We start from the raw sequence: 26,904 nt of genomic DNA, 5'->3' as shown, positions 1-26,904 counted from the left end.
GGGGTGTAGCCAATCCGTTTCCATCCTTACGAGTTACTTCCTTACATTTGGGCAGCGCCCTACCGTCAGCACCGTAAGCTGCGCTAATCACGGTGGTACAGGGCAGATGTAGGGGAAACGGATTGGCTACTCCCCCTGACACCGGCCAATGGCTGGTGGTCAGTGCTATGTGGGCCCCACCATGATGTATGTGTTTCATCCGTGTCATCCATCTATTTTTACAGATCATTTTATGGTATTAGACCAAAAATGAGCTATATCCCAATCTCAACTGCACCACATTGCAGGAAACATTGTTGAACGAGTGTGGACCATTAAAAACATTTTGGGGGCCATGAAAGTTTTGGATCAAGAAGATCTTTGTTTTTTCCTTCATCAACAAAAATATTAGCATGAATCAAAACTTACGAGGCCCACAAATATTTCAACTGTGGACATTTAATTATCATGTTTTTGGCTCACTTGAACTTTGGATACGGTTCATTTTTGGTAACTTGTCCTAAAATGAACTTACAAAACGGATGGACGGATAGGATTTCTCACAAACATCATAGTGGGCCCCACCTAATTTCCCAGCGCAGGAACTTCCTGCGAAAGGCTTTCGCAGGAAATCCGCGTCGCTCAGCTGCGTAGTCAAAATTGCTTTTAGTGGCATTATTGTAATTTTAGCCAAAGTTGATGTTGCCAATCCGTTTCCCGATGTAGGACCCACGTGATGAGTTCGCAACATCCCATCCGTCCATCGATGCCTCACACCAAAAATACTCTCGGGCCCTAAATACATGTTGATCCAAAACCGGTTGTGGGAGAGGATCTCTGACTGTGGGGCCCACCTTGATGTATATGAATCACATCCACACCGTCCAACCGATTTGACAGCTCATTTTAGGACATCATGCCAAAAACGAGGCAGATCCAACTCTTAGATGCATCACACTAAAGGAAACATTGGTGATTAAATACCCACCATTAAAATCTTCTTGCGGTCACAAGAATGTTTATTTTCCATCCAACCTGTTTATAAGGCCACAAATGCTACGATGAAGGGACCACAAAATTATCAGCTTTGATCCAAAAGTTTTATGGCCCACAAGAAGTTTTTAATGGCCAATCACTGCTGTTTGATGTGGTGTGGGTTCACGTGAGACTTGGATCCGCTTTATATTTGGAATCATGCCCTCAAATGAGCTTTCAAAACGGATCTACGGCGTAAATGCAAGGTACGTACACAACGGTGGGCCCCGTTGGATCCAGGATCCACCGAAGCCGCGCCCATCCAAAACTCAGGTGGGCTGCACCATATGGAATAACGTGGGAGCGAATGCTCACCGTTTATATGTGTGGAGGGTGTCTTATGAAATCCACTCCGTTCATACCCTTCATCTGGCATGAACTAAAGAAAAGGCTAAAACCAAGACGGTTTTCAATTTAGGTGGACCCTATGAAAATCAACTGTATCTGTCGTCTCCCACCTTGTTCCATGTTCTGTGTCCCACCAGAGAATTTTTTATGATATTATTTTTGGATCTAGTGTTTTATAGATGTGGCACATATTTTGGACGGCTTGGATTTGATTATTAAATCACGTGGACCCCACGTCTTCCTTCCTTGTAGCACCGTAAGCTTACGGTGGTACCGTAGAACTGGAGGGCACCTCCTTACATTTTTAATGACAGTTTACCTTTTCAAACCCAGAAAGTCGATTTTTTCAAAACTAGCCGTTACCTGTCGGCGCTCTCTCTCTCTTACTCTCAGCTGCGGAAATCTAGAAAAGAGGAATTCTCTCTCTCAGGCGCTTGATTTTTCGTCCCGAATCCAATCTTGAATCCATACCTCACGAAAACCTGAAAAATAAAATAGACAATGTTTACTGAAGGCTTGGACGAAAGCGCCATCAGCTGGATCAAACAGGTACCAAAATCGTGGAAAAAAAATCTCATTTTCATTGAAGAATCTGGCAGTTCTTTCGGTTGATTGAATTGGGCTTTCTTGCCTGTTTCAATGTTTATTTATTTATATTTATATCTGCTGATTTGGGTTTTCTTTGAGTGATTTGAATCTGACGGTACTAGTTTTATTTTTATTTTAATTTTGGGGCTGTCGTTTTTCCAATTTCTTTGTTGGTATGTGAATTTGGAGGCTTGAATATTCTCATTCTATCATATTTTGATTTTGGTTTTTATTTATTTATTTATTTATCTCGATGTGTTCTTTGGGATTATCTTGCATTTTCCCAGTTTCTTTTGTTGGTATGTGAATTTGGAGGCTTGAATATTCTTATTCTATTCAATTTTGATTTCTTTTCCCCTCTGAACTCGGTGTGTCCTTTGGGTTTATCTTGCATTTTAGGGCTTTTGATCTGTTTGTGGTTGCTTCTGTTATTATTATTATTATTTTTTTTGAAGTCTGAAATCTGAAATCTGTTTATTCACATTTTTTACTTCTTGATGGCTTTTAGGTTTGTCTTTTATTTGGGGCGTAAGCCTACTAATAGGGGCACAAGATACAAGGATTTTTTTCGTGAGAGGAAAATGAGATTTCAACTTGCCATCCATCAAGACCCCCAAAAATGAAATCTATGTTTCAATCATGCTCATGGAATCCATGGGAATCCATCATTGGATAATCCTTGCACCTTTTCTTTTCTTTTCCCTTCCCACTATCAAAACAGGCCCCTTTGTTAATTTTAAGTTGTTTTCCAAGGTGGGATTCTTTTGATGTTTGTTTGTGAATGTGTTTATTTCATTGTTCATTCATTTCTCTTACTTTCATTCATTAATTGCTGCAGGGATCAGATGCAAATCATCAGCCTCGATCTCCTTTAGCCGAGAGATTGCCTCTAGATTCCACTTTGGAGCCGCCTTCGTTGTACGACAGCAAGAACTATCTATCTCCACGAGTTTTGCCTCCACTGAAATTCTACTCTAGCTTGCTTAGACCCAACAATGGTGTGAATGTTGGTTTTGAGGATGATGATGAGAGTGTGGCATCGGCTCCAGATGATGTCGATGCCAATTACTCAGATGCTTTTGAGGAGGAAGCTTTTGGGTCTAGCGATTCTGATTTGTTCGAGAAGCCGAACATGCGTAACTACGATGAAGAACTGTTTGGAGTTAAATCTAGTGCAAACTACAGACATAAGTCTTCTCTGATTAGAGATGTTTCAAAAGAGAACCTTAGGATTGAAGTGCCAACGAATGTTAGAAGATTTACAGAAGGCAATTCAGGTATCAGGGGACATGCAGAAAAGCATTCGGTCTCAAGCGTCAAGCACCAAACTCAAGAGAACATCAACCTCCATGATGCACGTGTCAGAGCTGAGGTTTGCCTCTCTTATGATTAGTGAATATATAGCAAAAGTCTGTTTTAGGATAGCACATAGTTGATTGCATGGATGCCATGAATAATGTATAATGTTTAATCGAGCATCAGCTGAGCCAATTATATTAGGGGGCCCACCTTTAGATGGTCTGGATAATTTATGGTGATTGGTGAGCCCCATGATGGATGAAGTTACCCAGAAATCTTGCTCATTGGATGAGGTTTGCCTCTCTTATGATTAGCGAACATATAAGTCTGTTTTAGGATAACACATAGTTGATTGCATGGATGCCATGAATAACGTATAATGTTTAATCGAGCATCAGCCCAGCCAATTATATTAGGGGCCTACCTTTAGATGGTCTGGATAATTTAGGGGGATTGGTGAGCCCCATGGTGGATGAAGTTACCCAGAAATCTTGCCCATTGGATGATCCTGACCATCTGATCATGTAGCCGTTAATTGCAGAACATTGGCAGGTCATCTAATAGCGAAGATATCAAGGCATATGCTTGTCAGGTGGCTTAATTGAGAGGTTCAACATGAAGGGCGGTCTTCTTCTTCTCTCTCTCTCTCTCTCTTTTTTTCTTTTTTTTTCCTATTAAGCATCACATAATGCCTCATAAAAATTTTGGTTTTCCTTTAATGACTGTACACACAAATTGTTTGCTTAAATACTTAAGGTTTTGTCTGACTATAATTCATGTTAGCATTAGAAAGCACACATCTATGATATTTTTTTTCTTTGGCAGCATAACCGTATGGATGAAGTTAGGTCACAAAAAATGGCGGACTTGGGAACTCCTAGTGCACCTCCCATCGTTCAAATAGGAAGAGAGGAAAGTAGTTTTGAGGTAGATGATAAACAATGGACAGCTGTGGACAGTGTAGAACAGGTGTGCTCTAACTTGGGAATGGAGCAAATAAGAAATGAGAAGCATTCACTACAAGAAACTAAAGAGTGCTATGGCAGTAAGGAAACATTATCAGAGAGGGGAACCCAGTCGCAGAGAAGTGATGAGCCGTGTGCAAGGTCTTTTCTTTTCTTTTCTTTTATCCCCTCTTGGGTATGGCAAGATACTTGTTTATTGTCATCGTTTCAATACGATATTGCTGGTATCTGATTTTCTTAACATTTTTTTGTTACTATTGATTATAGATCTGTCTCTGGCGAAGCAGAAGTGCAGTTTCCTTACTGGCAAACCAACTCAGCAGATCAACCAGCATATTATAATACCAGGTAAGCTCTTATTTATCCACATAATACAAAAACAGACACATGTGCATGGATACACATGAACACACACACATACATACATACATACACAGACATATATGACATGTTGAGAATTAATCGTGTACAGACAAGGTACCACAGCTTGTGGTACCATACTATCTTTTCAGCCAACATGAAAATTTTGTAGGACAACATTACCGTGGAAATGGTAGGCCCCACCATGAAGATTACCTGGAAGAGAAAATAGGCTGGTCAAATCATTAGGTAGGCCACATCGTTGGAATCAATGGACAACAGATAGTCTGACTCAACATACAGCTGTGGACCAACTAGTGAGCCAATCAGCTTGATTTTCAATGAGGGCTTCATATTGCAGCCCATTGATTTCATAGTATGATTTCCTACACAAATGGTGTGTTGGTGGGAATGGTGGTATGATATTATCGGTTTTCATAATATATTCATGTATTGGTGCAACCAGCTAGTTATGGAACTTTTGATAAGCAATCGTGAGCATTAATTTCAATTCTGATGATGATTTCTAAGTCGAACGCCAAATTGCTGGGATATAAGGCTATGATGATGATGTTATGTTTTGGTACAACGGGAAATTCAGATGTTCATGCCTTAACCCAAATTCACACAGCCCAAACAAGATTTCGGGTCCGATCTATTGCGGAATTATTCCACAAAAGTCCAGCTATGTAATCTAATTCTTTCACATGCACCCATTAATTTCAATTCTGATGATGATTTCTAAGTCAAATGCCAAATTGCTGGGATAAGGCTATGATGATGATGTTATGTTTTGGTACAACGGGAAATTCTGATGTTCATGCCTTAACCCAAATTCACACAGCCCAAACAAGATTTCGGGTCCGATCTATTGTGGAATTATTCCACAAAAGTCCAGCTATGTAATCTAATTCTTTCACATGCACCCATGAATAATTATGGAGAATGAAAAATTAATAATAGATTAATCAAACCAACAATAGAGATATCCTCCAAAAAAAGAAAAAAGAAAAGAAAAAGAAGAAAACCAACAATAGAGATGAAAATTCTTTAACTTCTTTAAAACCAAGCAATAACATTAAGTGGAACAACCCAAACAAGCCCAAGAAGAGTTTTTAAAGCCTCTAAATAAAACCCAAAGATCCTACTAAACTTGGCCTTTCTAGTCCAACGTCCTATCACAATTTGATTTGTAAATATTTATCATTCTTTTCATTCTTGCCACTGAGCATTTGATGGATTTTCTGCTAGTTTAGTTTGAACTGGAATTCTTGATCCTTCTTGTCCTTTGGGCAGTTTGACTTATTACAGTTTCTTCTTAGATATTATCCTATCTCGATACTCGGAAATGTAAACATGCTTTTCTGTTGGTATGTGTATTTTCTGTACCAGTGGTCAGAGTGCTTGGCAAACTCTTATAGCATATGATGCATGCTTTCGTCTCTGTTTAAATGCATGGGCAAGAGACTGCATGGAGGCACCAGAATTTCTCCGAGATGAATGCCTGGTTCTGCGCAATGCCTTTGGGTATGTTTAAATCGAACCTCTACATTTTCTTGAAAGATCAGGCTCTAGTCATTACAGAGATTAACAGACAGAGCAGTGATAACACAGCTCGTGAGAGTAGGATTTTGAGTTATCCTTGCCGCACTTCTCAAAGTGGCTTTAATGGAGAGACATGCCTCGCTGTGCATGTGCAGTGGTCTGAAAGTCAGCCATGGCCAGTCATCTGTTGGGCCATACATGTGCTTTTAGGGTGGACTTCCCTATCATGCTTTCTCCAGTCATCCTTTTTTCATAAATGTGTGGGCCACCTGATGAATGAACTGTCTGATTTGTGTCTCTTGGACTCTCGGCACACATATAGTTGGCGTCCCCCTGATAAACAGCCTGGATCTTCCACAGACAATCTGCACTGGCATGTGTTGCAAGACGACTCTAAATCCTACTGTGAGTGATCTTTGCATTTCTCTAATGGATAAGTGAGATTTCATTGTTTAGTTTTAGTTCTAAAATCTGAGGAAGAGGCTTCTGTATATTTTGTTGACTAAATAGGTTACATAAGTACTTATTGCACCCACGAAATCAAATTCCAAGGGAAGCAAGACCAGCTGATAATGCGGATGAGACTTGCACTGTGAAGGCAAAGAAAGTAGTTGGCAAGATTAAAGTGGAAGGTTAGTTTTCAATGGTATAAACTGAATTTCATGATGTTTGGTGCAACCAACTGCACCCTAAGCTACACTTATTTTCATTGGTACAGAAATTGTGATGTAATAGTCTATCTCAAATCAGACGTTAAAAAGTCCTAAACACTTTTGAACTTAGGCGATTGTTGGATGCACTACAAAATTGTATTGCAATAGTTAGTTCAATAAGTGCAAGTGACCAAATATTATGAATGCCATGATATTACATTAATCAGTCTAGTTTGGTGCATAAGCATCATGAAAGTTCATGATATTTGGTGTAAGCTAATGCATCCTAAGCTACACTCATTTTCATTGGTGCATAATATTGTGATGTAATAACCTATTTCAACTCAGATGTCAAAAAGTCCTAAAAGAATATTGAATTTAGGTTGCGTTTGGATGCAGTATATAAATGTATTCAGATAGTTCAATGAGTGGAAGTGACCAAATTGCCTTTCAAAAAAAAAAAAAAAAAAAAAAAATAGTGGAAGTTACCAAATTGCAGACCTTAGTATGCATATTTAGAGTCCTCTTGAGGTAGACATTTCGGTTGAAAGGAACTAGATTTTTGGTTCTGTCGATACTGGCACTGAAGCGAAATATTTTGTACAGAATTGACAACTTGATTTACTGCAATTCAATTTACTAGTGCATCCAAATACAAACTTACTTTTAATGTGCTTAGACAATAGGATGTGGTTGGAACTAACTAATGAGCTTTTGGATCCAAACATCAGTCATGAAAAGATAAGCTAACATTACTATTGTTATTCTCTATCTATATTTCATTTTCAACTCATCTAAGCCTTCTTTGAACATCTCAGGTTGTGTTTATGTTTGTATGAATCCCGACTTTTGAGTTTTTGAACATCTAAAGTTTGAAATTCTCATTACAGAAAAGTGTACAAAGAGCTAGTTCTTAGTTTTAAAGAGTTAGATATTCTTGTTTGATTGGTCCAAAAAACAAGAACAGTTTCCTAAGGGCCTGTTGGATGCAAACTCCAAAGGGGCTTTTGAGGCCTAAACACCGTTTTGATCCAAACAACTGTTGATGTTGTGCATTTAGATGTACTTTGCAAACCCTTGTCTCATCTCCTGCTCAACAAAGTAGGAGCTAAAAGCCAACTTGGCATAAACCAGTCCAATTGGTTTTTGCTGAATTGAAAAAAAAAAAAAAAAAGCAGGCTTGAAACCCTTTTAAAAAAAAAAAAACTTTTTGAAACCCCCTTTAAAAAAACCCCCTTTTTGAGGAAGTGTGTCCAAATGGGCCCGAAAACCCTGCTCAACAGCCTCAGCTTCATTTTTCAGCTGAGAAATACAAAATACCAGGCAGTTTTTCCTTAAAAATCTGTCTTTCCTACCTTCTAGATCTTCTTAATGGTCATGTTTGTAACTTAAAATTGTTTGGTTCAATATATGGATTCAGTGAAAAAAGTCCGGATCATTCCACGACGGAAGCTTCAGAGCACATATTCACAGCGAAGTGCAGCATATATGCAAGTCGGTGTAGAATACGTTCGGCATGTTTCAACATTGCTGAAAACAGGCATCAATTCATTAAAAATCAGCTCACTTGCAGTGACTTCAGAAGGTTGTATAATTTTGGTTCCATACTTTTTGTGACCGTTTTTACCATGGCACATGCCATTGTTGACTGTGCTCAAATACAATGCTTAGGTTGAGAATTCGTACAGTTCACTCAGGTTTTTCAGGTTGTACAAGTAGGGACCATGGTTCAGTGATCCGGAGCACTGATATCATGAGTCCCACAGTGGATGGCTCATGCACCAAAAATTACCCAGATGTAAAAGAGAAGGTCGAATATTCTGTGGCTACGATCATCCAATGTGGGGAGACTTCTGGTGGATGGGCTGTCCAATTTGTGAGGCTGATCATATCAATTGCTTGGATCAATGAACTACCACCAGCCCACTTCTTAAAGCTGAAAACCCAAGTGTAATGTACAAACTCTCAGTCCAGCAGTGTACAATTCTGAGCATTTAATGTTGTTATGGGTCGTATGTTTCGAGCATACAGTGTTGTTGCAGTGGGTGATCTAGGAATATCGATGTTACTAACTAACATCCCGTCATATTTACAGAGGCATTATCATGCTTGTGCCAATTGAAAAGTTCTAGTGAAGAGACAAAGGTGGAGACAGGTTCTGCTATCTGCTTGCGACCAGGAACTAGCGATTCTCACGTCTTGTAAGTTGCTCTCGTTTCGATGACATGTAATTCGGTTACTCCTCTTTTCTGATATGATAAGAACAATTGTTATAACATATATCAGGAGGCCTATGCTACTACATATGTTTCCACCATTTCTTAAATGGCGGTGAATTGTCCACCATACATGAGGCATATCTCATAACCAGGAAATCATACTTATGGGATGATCTTACTGTCCAATTGGTGGCAATCAAATGTGGTCCACTAAAAAGGAAATGGGAAGTGGTCCAGCTACAATGATGGATAGATGTGGGCTGCCATTGTCCAATCAATGTGATTTTTTGGCAAATACTTTTCCACAATGGGGCCCATGATTTGGAAAGTCTCAACTAACTAACATGTATGCCGCCTGTCAGGTGGATGAGTACCATCTTTAAGAAATGGTGAACTCATAGAAGTTTTAAGTTGTATTGGTATGTTTTTTTTTTTTTTTTTTTTTTTCACATTTTTTTAATAAAAATTCTGGAAATGTCATTCCTCTTTAGTGTTTAATAAGGAATATCTAATATGAAGATTTACTTCTCAGTTTTCCAGAGAGCCAAGGTGATGCTCTCTTGGTGGAAGTCCAAGATACAAATAGGATTGCTCAAGGTCGAGCTATCATTCAAGTTTCATCTTTGACAGATAATCCAGTGAGCCCCATATCCTGTAATACAGGCTTTACGAGAGGTTTTCTTTTTTAATTTCTTCAAGAGGTTATCTATTCTTTGCCCCTCACCTCCAATAATGTCTGGACATGTGGCTCAACAATCTGGATTCAAGATGGTTCAGTAGGTGGGTCCCGCCATCGATCGACCTAGTTTGGGAAATCTAACTGATAGGATGATCTTAGACATCCAAATGGTGACCTAATAATGGTAGTGACAATGGTTAGCTTTGAACAAGAAATGGTCTACCAAAAACAAATGGGTAGGATCATCTAAACTGTGCAATTGGCAGACAGTGATTCATTCCAGTGGCACACCATCTGGAGAATGGTCTGGATCCATGGGTTGTTGTGCCACAAGATTGAGCTGTCATTCAAGTTTCATGAGATGGATAATCCAGTGTACATCTTTCTTCTCATATTCTCTGATACATGATTTAAGGGAGTGTCTCTTTTTATTTTTTTTGTTAGAGGTTCTCTATCATTGTTAGACTCCACAAAATCTGGTCATGTGGCTTAATGATCTGGCAAGTTCATTAGGTGGGTCCTACCATGGATTGACCCAGGTAGGAAATCTAACTAATTGGATGATCATATCCATCCAAATGATGACCTACGGATGGTATTCGCAATGGTCAGATTTGAATAGGAAATGGTCCACCAAACAAACAGTTGGGTATGATAATCTAATCTGTGCAGTTTGCTGAAAGTGATTAATAATCAGTGGGACAAATCTACTGATTGGTCTGGATCAATGAACCATTGTGCCATATGTCCAATTTGGGTGCAAAAGTAAAGAAAATGGGTGCACTGCACTCAAGTTAGAATTCCCCTTCTATGCCATTAGCATTTTATTGATTTTCTCTGATAACAATGCAGAATGATAGAGTTCGATGGTGGCCAATCTACCATGATGATCATGAATGTGTTGGGAAAGTTCAACTCTCCATCATTAGCAGCAGTACCTGTGGTGAAATAAGCTCTATTAAGGTTCAGCTCATCTCTTTCTTTCTGAAAGTCCATACACATCTGACGAATTGCACCCAAGTTGGCTAGGCAAGAGTTTTGGATCACCGAAAAGCCTTGAGATTCTTTGAAACTCGACTTGGCAGGTGCAGAATTTATAAGCATGTGCCTCTACATGCAGCCACACATGCCAACATGGCATATGTAGAGCAGAGATCCGAACCATGAACAGGTGGACCCCACCATGTAGGTGACCTGGCCTGGAGATAAGGTCAGTTGAAGTATGCCACATGTGTATGAAAACAACGTGCAAATTATAAAAAATTGCCGATGGTCCACATTCAATGCACATATGTGGTGTGTGGCCCACTTGAACTGATTTGGAGGCATTTTTGGTGGGGCCCACCTGGTGCTAGCCTGTACCCAACTGAATAAATTGTCAATGGTCCACATTCAGTGCACACGTGTCGTGTGGCCCACTTGCTGAGTGGACCCAACTGATTTGGAAGCATTTCGTGGGTTCCACCTAGCTCAGACCTAACTGAATTTGGAGACAGTCTTGTTTGGGGCCCACCTTGTGCTAGCTCGGATGTCACACGCGTCGGTTCCATGGAGCTAGTAATTCATGTACAATATTTAGTAATAACACTTGGTCTCTTTGTATTTTTATGCATTGAATGCTTTTTACAGAATGGAACTCTAATTTCTTCCCTTGTATGTAAAGACTCTATATGTTACCTTTTTGCCGTTGCCTGTGCACTGGATACAGAGTGGACCTGTGGTGGAAACTCTAGCATATGATTTGCTATTGGAGGCTGCTATGCGTTCTCAACATTTCCATCCACGGAACTTGCGGTTGCATGGACCATGGAAGTGGTTGTTGATGGAATTTGCAGACTACTATGGAGTGTCTGATGCGTACACTAAGCTGAGGTACATTAAGATTTAAACTCACAGCAAGAATCCTGTTATGGGCACATTCTCTGTTTTATTTATTTATTTAAATGAAAGCCTTTGTAATGTTTTTATCTCTTTGGTGATTCTTTCAGGTATCTTTCATCTGTAATGAATGTGGCTACGCCCACAAAGGACTGTTTGGAGCTTGTTTATGAGCTGCTCATACCTGTGGTGAAGGCTCGGGATGAAAAGAATCTCACGAGGCAAGAGGTACATTAACATTTCATATCCGTTATCTATCTACTTGTCCTGAGGGGCATTTTGGTCTTTTTATTTTCAAATTATTTGCTTACCCTTCAAGATAAGATGGGTGTGGGTATGGGATTGGTGATCAATTTCATAGTGCCCATTTAGGAAGGTGATCCCACAAATTTGGGATTATGCATTAATCATGATTTTTTGGCACTCCACATCAAATTCCTTGTGCCAAATGGCAGTTTTTCCTGCTATTTTGGGATTTTTTTCGTAACTTCATGGTTGTGATGAAGAAGGGAAAGATCCGCTTTCACATGTACGAATTTGACATGGATGATATGGGGCCCACCAAATTCAGGATTAAGGTATGACACCAATTTTGTGGGATCACCTACCTAAACATACCCTTAGAAAAATGATAATTGAATGGCAAAATGTGTGATGACATAGAGATATCTTGTAATTGGAAACTTGCCGCGGGGCCCACCTGCATAATGTCATTCTGTTTTTCTCTTTTGGCTGGGACCCACTTAATGCCATGTGAATCATGTGGCTTCAACATGGCATCTCATGACTTTGGCTTCAAAACAATAGTTTTCCTTGGGTAATTATCATTCTCCATTTCCATGTTGTTCTCCTGCATTTGATTTGTATATTCTTTTGAGCTGATCATGCTTTTGGAAAACTCAAAAGGATCTCATAGTTTTTAAATTCCTCAGAGAAGCATATTATTTTCTTTTGATCTTATCATGCTTCTGGCAAACTCAAAGGATCTCATAGTTTTTAAATTTGTTCTTCCTCAGAGAAGCATATTATTAGACTGTGAAACTCAAGTCGAGAATCTGTTGGCAAATGCGTTTGAGAACTGCAAATCCTTGGATGAGCTTTCTGCTACGGGCCTGATAGACTTGTTTGGTCCACCTCCTGAGTCTGCTGCACCAGCTTTAGTTCCAGCCGTGCAAGTATACACCCTTCTCCATGATATTCTTTCTCAAGAAGCACAAACAATATTGAGAAATTATTTGCAGGTAAGTCATAATGGGTACATGTAGTATGTATATCAGTCCATCTACTAGAGGCATGTTTTAACTTAGCAGGCCTTCTATACTTTCACAGCTTATGTACATTGTCGCTACCAATCCTTTGTTGAGCCTTGCTTACTATATAAATGTTATTGTGGCCATAACATGGTAGTATATGAGATAACAGGCCATCCATCATCTATCATCTCTGTCCATCATCATCTACGTATGGTCATTTTATAAGAGTTTAGGGTGCATGGGACTAGACCGAATTGAATTGCAATCATAAAAGTACCCTTCAAATGTACAATTCAATTGGGAGGAAATGACATACTTGTACTGATGTTTCCAATAATCTCGTGGCAAGGAAGTACCCTTCAAACTGCAGTTACACTCAACTCCAACTTGAGAGTAATGGCATTGCAGTTTGGACCATAATTCCTGAGAAATCCCAATGGTCAGATCATCAGGAACTTCAAGATTTTCTGGATAATTCAAACTTTTGGGCTACTGGGCATCCATACTTTTTCCACACCTAGTGGCTCACCTAGTCAACAGTCCCAATCACCATGCATGTTTGCCGCACATGCATTGTGGAGACCACACAGTCCCAATCCCCATGCATGTTTGCCACACATGCATCGTGGAGACCACACCTTGTACAACTTCTTGCCATACATGCATTGTGGAGACCACATCTTGTAGAACATCTGTGGTGCCTACAACATACTTTTTCCAAATATTAAATTTATTGAAGTTGATCAAATATGTCTTTATATTTATTTTGTGATCAAGTGAAAACAAAATTATTATCCGTTTGTCACCTTAGGAGAACTACGATAGAGTTCTTGCAGGCCTTGAAGCCAACAACCCGGTGGGCAGGTAGTATTTGATTTAGTGGAATGATGGCTTAGAACTATATCATGCTACATTGTTTTCCTGCAACATGTATAACATGTGGGATATCTGAGTTCTGCAAAAGGTGGGCTGATCATTATTTGGTGCAAAAGTATTGTTGATATGCTCATTAAGTGGGCCGCACCATCAAAGATCTGACACAACATTACGGGTCTAGCCAACCAATGAGATTTTCGTTATGGATCCCACCTTTTGCGGCTGGCCCAAATATCCTGCATGATGGCATTAGCAGGAAACACGGTGGAGCATGATAACCTTAGCATGCTATGGTTGTATCCTCTTATATTGCTTTCACTTTTAGTTATAGAGTATTTTGTTTCCAAAGAAAGGTGTGAAACGAATAGTATTTGTTTACAGACAGCAGCAATGAAGAGGTGTAGGAGGCATATGATAGAGACGGATGAGTTCATGTCAAGCAACAGTGAGTGTTTTCTAACGGACCCAATGACCATATCCACGGCATATCTCAAGATGAAGACCTTGTGCATAAACATAGGCAATGAAATCCAGGCAGATATCAAGATTCATAATCAGCATATACTTCCCAGGTATCATCAACAGATCTTCATGAATTGGTTTTCATGAATAATGAATAGAGAAATATTATTGCTAGTTTTTCTTCATGTAAGCTCACCATATGCAAATAGGTAAGGTGATCGGGTCTTTTGATATGATGGGAAACTATGTGGGTGGGTAACAACCCAAAAGTGGTAGTGATTGGCCATCATGTGGTTTTTGCTCTACTGTGTGTAAGCCATCAATTTGCGGATGTTTGATTGGATGGTTAGCATAATTTGATCACCTTTCTTTTAGGCCCAGCCCATCCACATGATACCCACTGAAACAATGGTGTTTCAGTCAAAGTATTCAATAACGGTAATGGTGGGTGTAATGGCCAGCCTTATGGCTGTTACAATACGGGCTGTGATGGCCATTATGGCCCTGTAATGTTTTTAATTTTTTTTCTTTTAAAGGAAGAAACTGTATTTCCCCTGCATCGGACTGTTACAGGTCTACAATGACCGTTGTAGGGCTGTTATGGGCCATTTTCTATATGATGGGAAATTATGTGGGTGGGTAACAACCCAAAAGTGGTAGTGGTTGGCCATCATGTGGTTTGTTGCTCACCTTTTTTTTTAGGCCCAGTCCATCCACATGATTCCCACTGAAACATTGGTGTTTCTGTCAAAGTATTCAATAACGGAAATGGTGGGTGTAATGGCCAGCCTTATGGCATGGTGGGTGTAATGGCCAGCCTTATGGCCATTATGGCCCTGTAATGTTAATTTTATTTTTTTATTTTATTTTTATTTTTTTATTTAAAGGAAGAAACTGGCTGTTACAATACGGGCTGTGATGGCCATTATGGCCCTGTAATGTTAATTTTTTTTTTTAAAAAAAAAAGGGAAAAACTGTATTGGACCGTTATGGGCCTCAACAGCTGTTACGGGCCTGTTTTGGGCCTTTTTTTTTTTTCTAGAACGGGCGTTATCCCCTGCATCATGTAATAGATCCCGCTTTACCATTATGTAACCGTTTTTGAATACCATGGTTTTTACCAGGTTGCATAAGAAGAGGAAGGATAATATAAGTAGAAAAGAAGATTTGAGCTTGAGAGACTTATCTTAGTCATTCCAATAGGAATAACTGATATACATGTGTGTGTGTGTGTGTGTCAAATGAAAAGTAACTTTCACCTCCTTAAGGTTCATTAACCATGTGGTACTCCTATCTCCTCCAATGGATGCAAATCAAATGGTCCTAGTCTAGACACTCAGGAGTTTCAACTCCCGGTCAAGGGTTCGAGTACCCATAGGTGGTGAAATTCCACTAGCGTGAGTGTGTGGGGTGTGTGTGCATGTTAAAAAAACAAAAAAAGTCTAATGAACTTGACACTGCTGTGTCTTCAAAATGCACTAGTTGTATGGTCTGATTGATCTTCTTCACTTCTTCTTCTTCTTTTTCCTTGTAATTTCTAATTGTGCTTTTCTTCCAGTTCAATAGATCTACCAAACATAGCCGCTGCTGTTTACAGCACTGAATTGTGCAACAGACTCAGAGGCTTTCTTGCAGCTTGCCCTCCATCTAGCCCTGCGCCTCATGTAACGGATCTGTTGATTGCAGCTGCTGACTTCGAGAGGGATCTTCAGTCATGGCATATTAGGTGATTTTAATAGACTTTCAACCAGATATATCCTATAAACTATGTAAAAAGGAAATATACACTGTTTGAATCAAGCATTTGCTCAGTCCAAAAAACCGTACATGAGGGGCCCACCTTTTGGTTATCCAAAATTTTCATATGGCGATCAATGTCACACATTTGGTTGACTACAAAGGTAGATACCCCCAAAATCCCTGACATCTGCTGATTTCAATTCTCTGATTAGAGCATGATCCATTCCATTATCAAACCCACCAGATCAATCAATGGCTTAGATAACCAAAAGGAGGGCGCTGTGTACACTTTGTTCGGTCAAAACCAAAAACCTCGATATTTATATGATTTACACTGTCTACTTCAGATCGGTGCATGGAGGAGTAGATTCAAGGAATCTGTTCCATCATTACATAATGGTTTGGGTTGAAGATAAGCGACTTTACTTGCTAGATCTTTGCAAGGCAGAGAAGGTACTTGTTCAAAATACTTGATGGTGGTTCAATCGAGTCTGTCTCTTCTGCTTTAATTTGATAACAAATTGCCCATTGCAGGCACCGTGGTCGGGAATAACAACACATCATTCCACCTCACCGTTTGTGGAAGACATGTACGATAAAATCAAGGATACCCTCAGTGAATATGAAGTAGTAATCAATCGATGGCCTCAATATTCTCTGGTTTTGGAAAATGTAAGTAGTTTCCATGTTCTTGTAATATGGGCAAGGATAGTTTTTCACTTGTGACCATTGTTCTCTAGAGGCATTATGGTGATTGGGACCATTGATTTGATTTGGCCAGCACATGGATGAGCCATAGAGAGCAAAGGAATCAAACTTGGCCAGTGTGATAGTGATCCCAAACAGTGGCTAGAGCAAAGGTTGATCAACTCAGAAAATGTGCAGTCCGATGGACAGTTTGCTCCAGTCACTATGATTTTTGGCATAAGGCTCATCCACATGCTGGCCCACCATATCAACAGTTGTGGTCATCATACACGTACATTTCTCTTATCTTTGAATTGGGTAATTATTAGAATATGGTAGTTAATAGAGACATTCTTGGTTTTCCTAGGCTATTGCTGATGTAGAGCGGGCGGTCATAAAAGCAATGGAGAAACAATATAGTGAGATTTTGACGCCTTTGAAAGATAGCATCCCAAAAAAGCTCGGAATGCAAGTGCAGAAACTTACAAGAAGGCAGTCTGCATCACTTTATCATGTTCCCAATCAAGTGAGTGCTTCAAATTAATACTTCAAGCTGTTAAATTGAAAATATTTTAGGCTATGTTTGTGCACACTAAATTGCAGTTATCTTTTGCAGCATGCATTTGATTGTGCATCCAAACACACCCTTGAGCTTTTTGTTTGCAATGGTTCATGCAATATCTCTTAGTCTTCTTTTTTTGTTTCTTGTGTATGGCAGTTGGGGACATTCCTGAACACCGTCAAAAGAATACTCGATATTTTGCATTGTAGAGTAGAGGATATTTTGAAATCATGGGCATCATGTTTGCCTGTTGTTGGAGATAGAAAGTCAGTTTTCGGAGAGCAGCTGAATGGAGTTACAGTAATGCTGCGAACGAAGTACAAGAACTACATGCAAGCCACTGTGGAGAAGCTTGTTAACAATGTCAGTATCATTAACTTTGTTTCTTTCTAATCTGCCACTCTTTGCAAATGCTTGTTCATACCAGGTCGGTATCTTGGTTACCTGTTGGCAGCCCAAAGTGGCAAATGTGCATGGTAATCAATACGATTGATTGGGTGGGTCACATCATTGTTAGCCTCAAACCAAAAAATTGCTGCAATTGGACAACCTTGATCATCTGAATTTTCTACCATGGGGCTATTGCCACTAATCAAATGACTACCATAATCCAATCATCTATGGACTGTCAATGTGGTCGTCCAGCTATAAACAGTTCTCATCCCCATGCATAAGTGCCATGCATAGTAATCTAGAAATGTTTAGTGATTATTGCATTAATTCTGAACATCTTAGGACTCATTTTTGTAGAAACTTATGCGTCTTTTACATGTTTATATTGTGATAGTAGTAGATGATCTAGAGAACACTGATATTAGATATTTTGGATAATTGTTCTAGACACAAGCTAATCGAAGTACAAGACTGAAAAGAATTCTTGAGGAAACAGAAGAGGTAGATGGTGAAGCTGAGATCCGTGAGAGGATGCAAATGCTAAGTTCGCAGCTCATGGAGTCCATATGCAACTTGCACGACGTGTTTTCCGGCCACATTTTTGTGGCTGCTTGTCGTGGATTCTGGGACAGAATGGGGCAGGTACTACGAAGTACTATTATATAGGGCTCTGATAGGGCTACTCGTGAGAGTAGGATTCCATATATATTCTCTCCACATGTTCCCATACCGCATGTATGTGGTATTTGGAGTGCTTATCATGCGTTCAGTTACAAGGTGGGCCCCACCTGAAGAATGGTTCAGATCACAGACGCAAGCACGCATGTGAAAAGTATTTGGGATCATACTCTTGCAAGAGTAGCATTTACAAATTCCGCTTTCAATTTTCTGATTTTATTCTGATTTCTGTACTAGATTGTGCTGAGCTTTCTCGAGAGTAGGAAAGAAAACAGAATCTGGTACAAGGGCTCATATTATGCACTGGGAGTAAGTACTTTTATGATCATCGATTGCAAAGACTTTGATTTGTACTACACATATGCCGCATTGAAATGCAAGAAAGAAAGAAGGATAAGAAAAATGAGCTTAGACTAATGTGAGGAAGTAAATGGATTTCAAATGTAGGTTTTGGACGATACTTTCGCTTCCCAGATGCAAAGATTCCAAGGAAATGCTCTGCAAGAGAAAGATCTCGACCCTCCTCGTTCGGTTATTGAAGCTAGATCTATTCTGTGTAGAGACGCACCAAATTCGACAGAACCGTCAACTTACTTCTACTACTAGTGGCTGTTGAATTCAACGGAACTGTATATTGTTGTCTCCATGAGCCTTTTGATCAACCACACCATGCATTGTTCTTGTGTGGATCCGAATTCTTGAATACAAGTACAATAGCAATATTCTTTTTGTATATTTGTTTTACATATTTGCGATTATTAATGGTATTGTATCCATAACTGTTCTGTACCAATAAAAGAAGTAAGCTTTCAGTGGATTGTTCTTGTTCTTCAACTCATGTGTTTGACTTTTTCTTTTTCATGCAAAATGAACTATAGTCTGGAATTGGAATTGGTAAGGGTGCCCGATATGTACAGGTATCGGCCATGGACAATACAGGAGTATCAGCTTCATCTGTCTGAAATGGGGTGATACGACCCTGTATCAGTGGTGAATGATATGAATATGCCTCAAAACCCAATTTTAACCATCTTGAACAAGATCTCCTCAGGGTGTTGAATAGCATATATTGCTGCAGCCTCTTTGTGTGCTGTCCTTGTCGGCATAAGTCGTGGCGATGCCTTTGCCATGGCCCACTCCATCGATCTGGGTTGATGGCCATTTGTAATCTCCTCCATTTGGGGGATAAAAACCCGTCTGCAACAGTTGATAGAGGTAGAAGAAGAAAGGATGAGAGCTGCTTGGTGATCAAACAGATTGTCTAGCTCTCCAACCTCTCTACACTACTGTCAAGATCCCTCGTTCACCATCTGCATCTTTCAGCTATCGAAGAAACTCAAGGGTGCGGCTGCTTTGATTTGAACTACTGTAATATAAATAAATTAAAAAATCCAGATGGTAAAATATTGTGGCTGGTTTTTTGTTGCTTGCTCTTCTCTCTACTTCATGTTCATATCTAGTGACCAGGATCAGAAAGCACTGACCAGTCTAAGTAAAACTCGGACAAGTCGACCAAGTGCAGAAGACTTCTCTAATAAAATAGATTTAGATAGGAGAATGATTAGTCCTCTCAGCTATTGCAATGGGACGCTTGGCTCCTCGGAATCTAAATCCTAGTAAATGGATTCCATTGGCGAGAGGCTAAATTGTGTTTGGTTCATAGAAAAGGGTGACAAATGAATTCCTATGGGAATTCAATTCCCACAATTTGCCCATGATTTAAGATGGGTTGCAAATTTTTGGAAAATGGTTTCTTATCCAGTAGTCATGTTTTTTAAAGAGGATAAAAGTCTCATCTCCTCTCAATTTCTAGTATCTGCACATAAAAATTGGATTCCTGATGATAGCTTTCTCAGTACCCAAACCATAGTCTCTTTCATTGGGAACCTGTTTTTCAAAAACAGATCCATGACCCCTTTTAGATTCTAGGGAGCCAAACAAACCCTAAGGTGCAGCTTATATTAATGGGCTACTAAGTCAAAATCACATCCATTGATGCTCCTGTCCATCCTTACCTTGGCCTTCTTTTTCATGGCCATTTTTTCCGAGGATGGGATAGTAATGATTGCCAAACAGAAACGATGCTTTAGAACCAAAAGCTATCCATGATGGGACTGAAACATAGATGGCATAAATTATTCTATGGGCCTATTTTAGTACAAATCATCATCATCTAAGCCTTATCCCAACTACTCGGGGTCGGGTACATGAATCCTTTTCCGCCATTCCACTCTATCAAGGGCCATGACTTCAGTTAGACCATAGGTTGTCAAGTGTTTTCTTACCATCTCCACCCACACCCTTTTGAGCCTTCCCTTTACCTTTTAGAGCCTTCAACTAGCAACTCACTCCCTCTTGCTGATCATCTTGACTACCATTTGAAAGGCTGATCAAATAGTTAGAATCGTCCAATCGGTTGTTATTTATAAGTGGTAGATCATGAAATGTGCACTAGGTCAAATGGACAAGCTTGATCAATCAATTGGATAGACGAAGTGTACCGATGCAACTAGGAGCACTGTAACTCATAGTGTTCAGACTCAGAGCATTTCATCATTTCTATACAGCAGGCTAGGTTTACTTGTAGTATTTTTTTAAAGGGCCACCTAGGATTACTTGTAGTATCTTTTTAAGGGTCGATGCCTTTTACAAAGCAGTTTGGTAGCCCTGAGCATCGCATTTTTTGTACATATATAGTCAAACCTGATTACTGAACTGAGCTGGGTTTTTTTTTTTTTTTTGGAACTGCCACTCATGTTGGGCCCACCTGATGGCTACAGTTTTTTTTTCTTTTTTTTGAAGTGTCTTAGTAATATTCTTTTTGAATTGTTCTTGTTCTTCAGTTAATGAATGGAATTTTTTTTCATCCGTTGTTGTTTCCCTTTATGGAAAAGAAGATCTAAACCTGGTCATGTCTAAGAGTAATAGAATATGTAACCCATATCCTTCCATAGTATTCGGTTCTTTATTCTGGCAAGTGGGTCTATGGGTCGGTAATCCAGACCAATGGTATGTTGCTTTCCAATGTGGAAGGACTATCGCCCAAAGGTCTACTAGATTGGAAGATCCTGGTGACAAAATCCAGGACCTTTTTTCAGTTGGATGTAGTCCCTGTCGTATTATCTTCTTAACCATCTATCTGCAGGCCACATATTCTGCATAGTCCATCACTGATGGTACTCAAGAGACCCCTGATATGGATTTACCAAACCTTGGACATCACCTGTCAAAGGTGAAAACCTATGTGTACTGTGCAAAAATGCTTGCCAAATCTATACCATACATGATGCCAGTAGTTTTTGGATACTTTTTAATATAGGGGTATTTTCACACCGGTTCGAGTGGGGTGGCATGTGGGATGCAGGGGCACACTCGGGGTGGGTGGTTCGTCTGAGGCGGGCTCCACCTGTGCGAGGCAGGTGACTTGTGTGAGGCGGAACCCATGTGATGTGGGCCCACGAGGGGGTTCAGCCGAGGATCTAACCCATGAGATGTGGGGCCTGGGCTATGAGATAAAAGGATTGATTCGTTATGATCTGTCAAATTGAGCTTTTAGAGCAAGTGATTAGTTGTCCTGCATCAAATTGGTATCAAAGCCGTGAAAAACCAAAAGAATAGAAACATCAAAACGTTGCCGAAACAACATCAACCAAAACCAAAATACAAACAAGCCAGCATCATCTATTTGATCCAAACATCTGTAATTCCAGATTTATCCCAAAACAAAGCATGCTCTGAATGTTTTCAGGAGATTTTCCACCATGAGACCTCTAGCAAATCACGAGCTACATTTGCAAGAGAATCAGCTGTTTCATTACTTAGTAAATATGGTAGAGATTCACACGCATCCTACTGCCATGTATTAAGGGAACGCATATCACATATGTATTATGGATAGAGATAAAACTCTTAATCGGTTATAATGAGGAGTTCCTCTATATGAACACATAAATACCATAAAACCCAAGGAATGCTACATTTACCGTTCCAAATATCCACCATCATCTTAGAGTCTAACTCCGCGACAACTGAATGAAAACCCTTTTCCTTGAATAATTGCAGCTCCACGATCATCGTCTCTCTTATGAAGGCATGTGCCTATAAAAAAAATATAGGATTAAAGCCTGAAAATGGTGTCCTGTGATTTTCTTCTATAAATATATAGAAGAAGTTGAAGATTATGTACACAAAAACTGATTGGATAAAATAGAAGAATGTCGAGTCAGATATAAATATAAACACCAAATTAATTGGTTGCAAGTGAAACAAGGGCTTATAAAAAAATCTAATTGAAATTCAGTGAAAGTGTTTATATTAGACAAGAACCCACAAGCAATATCTAGTAATGAGTAAAAAAGAAATAGTATCTGTTTCATTGCTTGTAGGTGTCTTGTATTTTTCTTTTGGTTTGGCCTGGTTCGCGAGTGCATTGTACATCTTTTTGCATTCATAGTTCAAAGGACTTGAAAGCTTTGACTCGACTCGATGTCCAGCCGGGTGGGGTCAGCTTGAAGACCCGTCCGAGTCTTTACTTGACGCAACTCGATATTTTAATAATCAAAATTAGCCTCCAGTGCATAACAGGGTATGTATCCTATAACACATGACATGCAGTAGGTATTACACAATGCTTGGACTTAGGGATTATAGAGTACTATTTCAGATTTTCAGTTTTCAGTTTGTACAAGTGGGGCCATTCTTCATAGATCCAAAGTGCACTATGAATGATCCATGCACATAACATTTGAAAGAAAAGGCCCTACTTATATAAACAAATTGAGAAAAAAATAATAGCAATAACATAGCAATGAAGAAAATCAGAAGTTGAAATTGCTGTGGTTGTAGTTGAGAGTATCAATGAAGAGGAGAGAAATAAAAGGAAAGAAACAAATCTTACCTGCTTTGCTTTGGTGAGATCCTGAATCTGGCTGCACTGTCTCAACAACAACAACTAATCCCCAACTTAATATCTTTGTATCTCGATGGAGGGAATATGTCGAATCTTATGCCAGTCCTCTCCATCTTCTTCTCGAAGCCTGCTTATGAATTCATAATCCATTCTCAGCAGTGTCAATTCCCTGAGGGCAGTCACGTGCTGCAATCCTTCTGGAAGCTTCTTCAATTGTTCGCATTGATCAATAAGCAAATGTAAAAGCCTTGGCATTGCTCCTTCCTCTACTCTCCACTCTTCTAAATCACGTAAGCAATCAACATTTAAGTGTTCGAGTCGAGGAAACCCTTGCGCAGAACAGACCATTTCTTTTCCCTCATATGAATTTGCTAGCAATCTGAGAATCCGGAGGCTGGTTAGTTTCTCCAGTGTTGACATTGGGTCTTGTTGTAACCGGGTTTTTTCCAAGGTAAGCTTGGTGAGGTTCGGTGAGAATTCATGAGACTTGGGCAGCTTCTTCAAACTTCCATTTAGATGCAGCTTATACAGATGCAGCTGATGTAAAGAAGGCAATGATGACTCTGGCATTGTGCTTCTACTGACCAATTCCAATTTCAAAGACTGGAGGTGGTCCAATTGGGTAAGTGACTCAGACAATCCCTTTGCATGACTAAATAAATCTAATCCTGATATTCCTAGTTTCCTAAGATTAACCAGCTTTCTCAAGGAATCATCTATCCAATCGCCGGCCTCAATAGTTGCTAGAGTTTGTAAGTTACTTGAACAACTGAGTCCTCCTTTAGACCCTTCACCTATTATTCTACCCCTTACACATACATGCCTTAGTTGTTGCATCTTCCAGATATCTATAGGTATGTCGATCAGATTAGATCCTACCCATTGTGGCTTCTTCCAGCTATTATGAGTAGGTATGTAGATTAGATTAGATTCTACCTCTAGTGATTGTAAATTGCAAAGGTTGGATGTCACTGATGGGTGCCTCTTAAGCTTGGTGGGAACGGATACCTCTAGTGTTTGTAAATTGCAAAGATTGGCTATCGACGACGGGAGTCTTGTCATTTGATTGCTTCCTTTGAGGTGAAGGTATCTTAGGTGGGTAAGTGTAATTATTTCAGTTGGAAATTCTTCTACCTCTACTTGCTGTAGATGTAACACCCTAAGCAATTCGAAGTGTCTGTAAAGAAACTCCTGCTGCTGCTGCTTTCCAAGCATTGCATATTCTATGGAGAAGCACAAGAAGGAACGAAGACACCGGTTTATTGAAGTATGCTTACGGATGCCACGATGGACGGAAAGTCGCCGTGCTTTGCATGGAGAGAGAGAATCTACATCCCCATAGAGAAATTTTTCTCCCTTGGCTTTTGATATTGAGAGTTCTCGCAGTAGATCATGGATGCGGCAGCTTTTAACTCTTCCAACTGAACTTCTTTTCACCATCTGAATCAGACTTCTTTGGATTAGCTCATCAAGGCAATCTTCTGCGACTTCCTCTAATGTTTCGGCCCCTCTAGACGGTACAAATCCTTCTGCAACCCACAGTTGAATTAGCTTCCTGGCGGAGATTTCGTAGTCTTCTGGGAAAACTCCAACATAAAGAAAGCATGGCTTCAAGTAATATGGTAGATCTTCGTAGCTTAAAGCTAATATTCTTGAGATTTGCGCCTCGCCTTCAACAAATTGCCAACTAATGCTCTTGAGTACTTTTTCCCACACGCTTCGAAGCCTTGCTTTCCTTGATAGCAGCCCCCCTATGATAACGATTGCAAGAGGCAGACCATGACATTTTGCCACAATCTCCCTTCCCAATCGATCTAAATCTTGAGGGCAATTGTTATGTTGTCCTAAGAATGTTTTCTTGCAAAACAATTCCCAGCTGTCATCCTTTCCTAAAAGTTGCATCTCATGAAGATGGCTTCGGGCATCTGCATAAGAAGCTATGTCTCTGTTACGAGTGGTAAGTAGGACCCGGCTTCCATTATTCATGTCCGGAAAAGCAGGTGCTAACACATCCCATGCATCAGTCTTCCATATATCATCTACCACCACAAAATATATCATCTTCTTCAAATGCTCAGAAAGCCTCTCCCTCAGCTGAAAAACTCCCATCTCAAGCTCTTTCTTAGTGGGACTTTTAAAGCATCTTACAATGCTTAGCAAAAGATCCCTCGCATTGTATTCTTGCGATACATAAATCCATGCACAACAATTGAAATGCTTCCTAACAGCTTCATTATTATAAACTTTCATGGCAAGAGTAGTCTTCCCAAGACCACCCATTCCAACTACAGAAATCACGCATCGACGTCGCTCGCCCTTGATCAACCGCGCCACCAAGGTTTCTATGTTGTCTTGGAAACCGACGATTTCTGGTTCTTCTAGTAGATGAGAGGTCCGCCTTTGCTCTCGCAAACTTTCATCCATGGAACCGCTTCCTTCTCCACCTTCGCCGAGATCTTCAATGCTGTAAGTCGACCTTCTCCGAGAGATATCAAGGAGTTTATTCTTTATCTGTTCGATCTCCTTGCCTAGCTCACGTCGATGGACTATTTCATCACTAAAGCCAGTGAACCTCTTGATGAAACCAACTGATCCTCTTCTTCTTTTTTGTTCTATTTTAAAGAGGAAGCCGTCGATGACGTCTTCGGCATCATAAGCAGCATCTCTCACATCCGCTACCCAATTCTTCACTCTTTCATCAACCTTTTGTTTAGCATCTGCATCTTTTAAGAAGGCGCGCATCGATCTCAGTTCTGCTTCGACCCACTCAATCTGATCACGCACTTCGTGGAGAAATACTCCTTCATGGATGAGGAGATCTCCCAGTTTTTCTATGACAAAGGAGACAACGGCCTCGCCAATCATCTTCTCCTCTCTTCTTCTCTCAAGAAAATGGAATCACTTCAAAACTCACAGATAGAGAATGAAAATTAGCCTTCTTTCAGTTGTCCTTTCTTTCACTAGCTTTGGTCAATGGTCTTCTTTTATTTTTTTTTCAAAATGAGAATAGGATCTTGGATCCATGTTCTCGGTCCTTCCACGACTAAACTATCACCCCCAAAACACACCTAATCAATGATGATCCTGACCATCCAGTTTTGGAGTTCAATGTGAGCCATTGAAAATTCTCTTTAATATTCAATATTATGTAAGACTCCACACGTGATCATCAGTTTAGATCTGACCGTTGGATTATTCAGATGGAGCGATTCAGTGGGTTCCACTACAATTGTAATCATTGTAAATAGGTTTGGAGTGGGACACTTAAACCTTAGTTTGTATATACAGTTATTAAGCCGAATATGAAAACCAACGGTGTGAATACCCTATGGGGGAGAAGTGGTATGGATAAGCTTTTAACCATATTTTTAATAAATAAATGTCTTGGTCTTTTCACCAATATAAGAGAAAAAGCCCTGGACCCACTGAGTGATTCTCCTAAAGGTGCAAGGTGCAAAAGATTAAAATTCCCATCAGCGACACCGGGGCATTGGGAATATCTTACCAATCAGGTATGCCTTAAAATTATTATGTTGAATCTCCATTATTGATGTACAAACGATTCAACAATTCCACAATATAGTTATAATATGTTCTACGTGGAAACTCACTCTAACCCATGACCTCAGTAACTCTTCTTCTTTTTTTTTTCACACTCGCATGGGTACTGGAAGCCATGATCTCTGTATGCCACTGAGCCATAGGTTCCAACCCATGTCAATGACATTTATGTAAATCGCAGACACAATTGTTGATTGAACATAGCTCAAAAACTATATTGAGCAGATGATTGTAT

At 39.8% G+C, this 26,904-nt stretch overlaps 2 protein-coding genes across 2 annotated transcripts; one reads left to right on the top strand and one right to left on the bottom strand.

Moving 5' to 3' along the window:
• Positions 1-1,697: 1,697 nt before the first annotated feature.
• On the top strand, positions 1,698-19,023 carry LOC131257803 (uncharacterized). Its single transcript, XM_058258707.1, has 22 exons — positions 1,698-1,911; positions 2,789-3,322; positions 4,075-4,355; positions 4,482-4,562; positions 5,967-6,101; positions 6,630-6,751; positions 8,193-8,357; positions 8,868-8,973; positions 9,524-9,629; positions 10,523-10,633; positions 11,379-11,542; positions 11,659-11,776; positions 12,565-12,789; positions 14,059-14,249; positions 15,698-15,865; positions 16,227-16,332; positions 16,414-16,551; positions 16,934-17,092; positions 17,285-17,491; positions 17,969-18,163; positions 18,437-18,508; positions 18,647-19,023. Exons 1-22 carry the CDS (start codon positions 1,864-1,866, stop codon positions 18,803-18,805), a joined length of 3,591 nt encoding a protein of 1,196 aa, XP_058114690.1. The 5' UTR covers positions 1,698-1,863; the 3' UTR covers positions 18,806-19,023.
• Positions 19,024-22,094: 3,071 nt separating this feature from the next.
• On the bottom strand, positions 22,095-26,163 carry LOC131257802 (probable disease resistance RPP8-like protein 2). The gene is made up of 2 exons (XM_058258706.1): positions 23,097-26,163; positions 22,095-22,297 (listed from the first exon to the last, which is right to left on the bottom strand). Exon 1 carries the CDS (start codon positions 25,971-25,973, stop codon positions 23,163-23,165), a length of 2,811 nt encoding a protein of 936 aa, XP_058114689.1. The 5' UTR covers positions 25,974-26,163; the 3' UTR covers positions 22,095-22,297; positions 23,097-23,162.
• Between the last annotated feature and the right edge of the window lie 741 nt (positions 26,164-26,904).

The sequence above is a fragment of the Magnolia sinica genome, chromosome 10 (genome assembly GCF_029962835.1).
Source record: "Magnolia sinica isolate HGM2019 chromosome 10, MsV1, whole genome shotgun sequence".
Taxonomy (NCBI): domain Eukaryota; kingdom Viridiplantae; phylum Streptophyta; class Magnoliopsida; order Magnoliales; family Magnoliaceae; genus Magnolia; species Magnolia sinica.
The sequence above is the reverse complement of the archived record's forward strand: the minus strand, read 5'-3'. Positions and strand labels throughout refer to the sequence as shown.

What these genes read in the sequence shown, in the direction of transcription:
- LOC131257803 (XM_058258707.1), top strand. Translation starts at nt 1,864, where the DNA reads ATGTTTACTGAAGGCTTGGACGAAAGCGCCATCAGCTGGATCAAACAG. An exon ending in GATGCGTACACTAAGCTGAG is followed by an intron (nt 11,543 to 11,658) that starts GTACATTAAGAT and finishes TGATTCTTTCAG; the next exon opens with GTATCTTTCATCTGTAATGA. An exon ending in CTTCAGTCATGGCATATTAG is followed by an intron (nt 15,866 to 16,226) that starts GTGATTTTAATA and finishes TGTCTACTTCAG; the next exon opens with ATCGGTGCATGGAGGAGTAG.
- LOC131257802 (XM_058258706.1), bottom strand. Translation starts at nt 25,973, where the DNA reads ATGATTGGCGAGGCCGTTGTCTCCTTTGTCATAGAAAAACTGGGAGAT.